General features: G+C 30.1%; 1 protein-coding gene across 1 annotated transcript; it reads left to right on the forward strand.

The window, feature by feature from the left end:
- Positions 1–5,209: 5,209 nt before the first annotated feature.
- Positions 5,210–6,610, forward strand: LOC119670213 (short/branched chain specific acyl-CoA dehydrogenase, mitochondrial-like). Its single transcript, XM_038080384.1, has one exon. The coding sequence runs from the start codon at positions 5,324–5,326 to the stop codon at positions 6,563–6,565; it is 1,242 nt and encodes a 413-aa protein (XP_037936312.1). The 5' UTR covers positions 5,210–5,323; the 3' UTR covers positions 6,566–6,610.
- Positions 6,611–6,662: the final 52 nt, after the last annotated feature.

A 6,662-nucleotide genomic window follows, 5' to 3' on the forward strand; every position in this document is an offset into this window, starting at 1 on the left:
GCAAATGTTGGAACACCTCCGGAACGTCATTAGCCAAGCGGAATCACATTCAATTCGTAATAAACTAAGTGAAACGGCATTGAGGTAATTACGAGCTGGATATGGTCTGGAGTGAATTTAGACGGACATACTAAATTTTACTAAATTTACATAGTTATATAGACAAAATTATAAAAATAATAATGGATCACACAATTACTCTACCTATTATATGTTTTCAAATGAAGATTATAGGTGCGGTAGAAAGTGACTCCTCTCGACTCTGTCATGAGGAGAAGGAAACATCAGAACATCTTCTATGCAACTGCCCAGCGGCGGCAAGGCGTAGATTCGATTACCTTGGAAGCGCCACCCTAGTCCCAAATCAAATAGGTAAAATTAAGCCCACAGCAATTCTAAGATTTATAAATAGTCTAAAATTGTCCTAGTTGGGTCTATAGGCGCACAATAGATCTTATAGGTCGGGGTGCTTTAACAGCTTATTACTTAATAATAATAATAATATATTTTCAAAATACATATGCATATGTTGTGCAAAACTTTTCGCCAGCAATACAACAAATTAAACCATCGAGCGCAATATGTCAGAGGAACTGAAGCGCTATAAGCAAACGTATCAGGAGGAAGAGGAACGTTACGTTCAGCAGATATTGGTCGAAAATTCAATTATTGCCGATCGTCGTGGACTAACCACCAACACCACCTCAGGTTCAGAAGAACCACATAGTCGTGAGGAACAGTTGCGACGCCAGCGTGCTGAATCTTGCCGGCGATCGCGCATTAATAATAAAATTAATAAGGCAAAGATTAAATATCGCCATAAATATATTTCGGAGAAATATTCAAAAAACGTGCAAATGTTGGAACACCTCCGGAACGTCATTAGCCAAGCGGAATCACTTTTAATGCGTAATGAACTAAGTGAAACGGCACTAAGGCAATTACGAGCTGGATATGGTTTGGATTGAATAATGCATAATCTAATTAGTTATAAATTATTTTAACGAAAAGAAAAGTGTGATTTAAAATAATATAAATTATATCTAATATATTATATTTATATTTTTTAAAATATAATTGATAAATACAAAACAAACATATAAAGTCTTTTCATTTTTCCTATAATCTAAATTACTAAAACAATTTTATCAGATACAAAAAATACTTTCTCACTTCTTCAATAAAGGATATGACTTCATCTGTTGCATAAGTTCTCACAGGTTTTGCAAGTAACAAAGTAATATATCTATAATCAAGCTTCAATTAATTTTTGATTTTTTGTTGATGGATTAAGGATATCATCACATTCATAATATATGTGGTTTTTTAGCTATATTCTACTTCTGGGATAAGTGCTTGAAATTATTTATAATATTTATTAAATTTGTTTAATTCGATTCATTTAAAATCGAATATAGTATTTATTTATTTCATAATACTTAACTTAGTTTAAACAATCTAAAGACTATAACAATATAAAATCATATCTATACAATAATGTATAGTACAAATTTATAATTTATATAATATTTTTAACAAAACTTATAATTAATAAAAAGGAATATATTTATATGTATGCCACTTAATTTTGTTTGGTATAAAAATTTAAATGAAAAAATAATTGTATTAAGAAATACGGGAAATATATTAAAAATTATATAAATTTATAGTGTAAAATTCTGGCTTCATCAATAAATTATTTCGCAATATATATTTGTTGTTGCATTTTTTTTTAAATTTTTTTGAAAAAACTAGTAAAGAAGTAAACACTAACGGCACAATCCCTGCAAACAGGCATGTTTGGTTTTTGTTTTTGGTTTCTCTTATGTATTAATGGTACATTATTAATACTTTTTTAAACTCTACGCAAATAATTTGTTTTTGTATATCAAATAGAAATATTTAGTTTAGAAAATTATTGGGTTCAACATAATAAACTGGCCACAATCGAGCGCAATATGTCAGAGGAACTGAAACATTATAAAAAAACATATCAGGAAAAAGAGGAACGTTACATTCAGCAGTTGTTGGTTGAAGCTCCAATTATTGACAAAGCTCGTAGAAAAGTATCCAATACCAGCTTAAGATAAGAGGAACCACTTAGTCGTGAGGAACAGTTGCGATGCCAGAGTGCTGAATCTTGCCGGCGATCGCGCATTAATAAAAAAATTAATAAGGCAAAAATTAAATATCGCCATAAATATATTTCGGAGAAATATTCAAAAAACGTGCAAATGTGGAACACCTCCGGAACGTCATTAGCCAAGCGGAATCACTTTTAATGCGTAATGGACTAAGTGAAACGGCACTAAGGCAATTACGAGCTGGATATGATTTGGATTGAATAATGCATAATCTAATTAGTTATAAATTATTTTTACGAAAAGAAAAGTGTGATTTAACATAATATAAATTATATCTAATATATTATATTTATATATTTTAAAATACAATTGATAAATACAAAACAAACATATAAAGTCTTTTCATTTTTCATATAATCTAAATTACTAAAACAATTTTATCAGATACAAAAAATACTTTCGCACTTCTTCAATAAAGGATATGACTTCATCTGTTGCATGAGTTCTCACAGGTTTTGCAAGTAACAAAGTAACATATCTATAATCAAGCTTCAATTAATTTTTGATTTTTTGTTGATGGATTAAGGATATCATCACATTCATAATATATATGGTTTTTTAGCTATATTCTACTTCTGGGATAAGTGCTTGAAATTATTTATAATATTTATTAAATTTGTTTAATTCGATTCATTTTAAATCGAATATTGTATTTATTTATTTCATAATACTTAACTTAGTTTAAACAATCTAAAGACTATAACAATATAAAATCATATCTATACAATAATGTATAGTACAAATTTATAATTTATATAATATTTTTAACAAAATTTATAATTAATAAAAAAGAATATATTTATATGTATGCCACTTAATTTTGTTTGGTATAAAAATTGAAATGAAAAAATAATTGTATTAAGAAATACGGGAAATATATTAAAAATTATATAAATTTATAGTGTAAAATTCTGGCTTCATCAATAAATTATTTTCCAATATATATTTGTTTTTGCATTTTTTATATACTATAAATACTTGGCATTTTTTAAAAGAATTTTAATGCAATTCGTAGCTAAAGAATATTTTAAGGACCTCAAAGAATCCTCTATATTGGATTACAGAGTGAAAAGTATTTCATAAAATAAATAAACAAAAGATCAGCTATTTTATTTCGACGCAGACTCATCAAATGCTCATATTAATTATTGCTTTCCTGAAAACTACACGTGGTTTATGATCGTTTGAGATCATTTTTTTGTCACTGATTTGTCAAACAGTACTCGTACTTTGGCATCAATTTTGCTTTCGAAAAAGTGGTCATCCTACATATCAAGACCAAGATATGTAGGTGCTCCCACACTATAGGTAGTTCCGACCAAAATGGCACTAAAAATGATTCGAAAAATTATTAAAAATTTTTAGTGCTGCGTTGACTGAGAAGAAGACTGTTTTTAATAAACAAGAATTAAAGGAATAATAATAAACACTTATATTGTTTCTTTTCCTGCGACTCAAATTCCACGGTATTTGGAGCAGATTTTGGGTTAGTCTCTGAAAAGACTAGTGTTCTCTTATTTTTATGAACTTGACTGCCATCCTTAAGATATATAACACTTTTATAATATACATACATATTTTTCTAAATAACATTTTACCAAATAATTTGTACTAAATCTCATTATTAAATTGATTAAATTGATTAATAAATTGAATTTTTGGCTGACTAATTTCATATTATATAAAGCTGATATAAAAAAAACCTCGTTAGTGATATATATCAGATATCAGTATATATCTGATATCCTACATAGATAGAAAATCACTCAACAAATACTTAGGATATATTAGTTTCAAAAACATCTTGTAATAATACAGACTGTGAACATAAAACGAGTCGTAAGATAATGCAAACCATTAGAAGACAACAGCAAAATTATGAAGAATAAATTTAATTAATAAAAAATGGAAAATCATTTAAATTATTGTCAGAATCATAAAATATATCAATGACAAAAAAAATAAACAAAATTTTTACAGAAAAAATTAATATGAAAAACATAAACGAAATTTGAAAGTCGTCGGTCTGTCTGCTCTCATGGATGTCCTCCTCAATGGGCAAAGCAGCATATGCTTTAAACTATAATAAAAACAAATTCATTGTACATTTCATATTTGACTTTCTTATCAATTTTGTTTGTATTTTTCCGGATTTCATTAGCATCTCTTAATGGCAACCCTGCTGTATATACGAATAAGTACAATGTATATAATATATCCCATTGAAAAAAAATATGAAAAATAACTGCAAATACAATTCACACAAAAATGATTGAAAATCTACTTTATTATAGTTTACACGCTGATTATAGATACATTTTTGATTATTTACAGCACGTTTTTACTTAAATTGTTGTTGCAAGAACTCTTGTATTCTATGGTTTTTAAAGTTACTTGTAACGTGAGTCAATATAATTCAGAGCACAGCTGAATTTCAATAGCAAAGAGTAGAGGATGATTTTGTTTACTTCCAGATAAATGCAAAATTAGTAAAAAATAATTTCACTTTACAACAAAAGAACATTTTTATAAAGATAGAATAACGCCTTAGTTTTTCAAATTTTATTCATTTTGTAAGTAATCCTTTTGCAGGTACATTTAGAAATAGTCTTCATAGGTTTAAACAATTGACAAAGAAATATTTTTGACGTCATATGAAAAATGAACACACTTCATAGCTACCTGATCCTGGCAAGTATAACCAGGCACGCAATATATACAATGAATTCATAAATGCAAAGACTCTAAAAATAAGGTCATAAGGTCAAAAATATTGCATGCAAATTGGTTTGAGTGGTTGTATTATATCAAAGAACAAAAGTAATTATATCAGCATTTGTCATTGAATTGATTATCAGAATTTCACAAACAATAACAAAATAGGTGCAGAATAACAGACTGGACTCAAGCAAAAATACAGTATAAAAGCACGCTCACTATTGAAATAAAGCATCAGTAGACGAAGCAATCTGCACGAAGGCACATATAGCAAATAACAAAATTTGTAAATTACATATATAAAAATATATATAAAATTATATATATAAATATATAATCGTGTGGAGTCGACAGTGGCTGTGTGCAAATTGGAGCTTTGAGGCAGAAAATATTTGCTATTTGATATTTTGAATTGTTTTTTTTTTTTGTATTTTTATTAATTAATTAAAAAGGAGAAGAAGATGAATTGCTTAAAAAAACTGCCCATGCGTTTGATCGCCAACGCCGTACAACGTCAGCAACAATGTATGTCCACTGGCGCTGGTTCCATGCCTCCACTAACCTTCTTGACTGACGATGAGAAGATGATGAAGGAAACCGTTGCTAAATTGGCTCAGGAACAAATTGCTCCATTGGTTAAGAAAATGGATGAAGAACACAAATTTGATCCATCCGTTGTAAAAGCAGTGTTTGAAAACGGTTTGATGGGTATTGAAATCGATTCCGAATTGGGTGGAAGTGGATGCAATTTCCTGACAACAATTTTGACTGTTGAAGAATTATCTAAAGTTGATCCTGCCGTTGCTGCTTTCGTAGATATTCACAATACATTGGTCAACTCTTTAATGATCAAAGTTGCCAGTAAAGCACAAAAGGAGAAATATTTACCAAAATTAGCTCAAGAATATGCTGGAAGTTTTGCTTTAACTGAACCTGGTGCAGGTTCTGATGCTTTTTCATTGAAGACTGTTGCCAAAAAAGATGGTGATCACTATGTGATAAATGGTACCAAAATGTGGATCTCCAATTCAGATATAGCTGGAGTATTCTTAGTATTTGCCAATGCCAAACCTGAAGCTGGCTATCGCGGTATTACAACATTCATTGTTGATCGTAACACACCCGGTTTGGTAGTCAATAAACCAGAAGACAAATTGGGCATTCGTGCCTCTGGCACTTGTATGATCAATTTCGATAATGTGCGTATACCTGCAGAAAATCTTTTGGGAGAATTCGGTTATGGCTACAAATACGCAGCGGGTTTCCTTAATGAAGGCCGCATTGGTATTAGCGCTCAGATGCTTGGATTGGCACAAGGTTGTTTCGATGCCACGATACCATATCTGTTGGAACGTAAACAATTTGGTTCAGAAATCTTTAATTTCCAATCAATGCAACATCAAATCGCCACTGTTGCCACTGAAATTGAAGCTGCTCGCTTATTAACATATAACGCAGCTCGTTTAGTTGAAGCAGGTGCACCTTTCCATAAAGAAGCAGCCATGGCTAAATATTATGCTTCAGAAGTAGCACAACGTGCTACAATCAAATGTATTGACTGGATGGGAGGTGTTGGTTTCACACGCGATTTCCCACAAGAGAAATTCTACCGTGATGTTAAGATTGGCGCCATCTATGAAGGTACCACCAACATGCAATTGAGCACAATCGCTAAGCAAATCAAGAAAGATTATTCATCATAAGTGCTGGAAAATATCTGACAACTGAGCGAGTATTGTCGGTTTTGTACATAAAAAGCAAAATAATTTTAAAAGTTCTTCATAGTTTTGTATATCGTAA

Source organism: Teleopsis dalmanni, chromosome 1 (genome assembly GCF_002237135.1).
Source record: "Teleopsis dalmanni isolate 2A chromosome 1, ASM223713v2, whole genome shotgun sequence".
NCBI classification, from domain to species: Eukaryota; Metazoa; Arthropoda; class Insecta; order Diptera; family Diopsidae; genus Teleopsis; species Teleopsis dalmanni.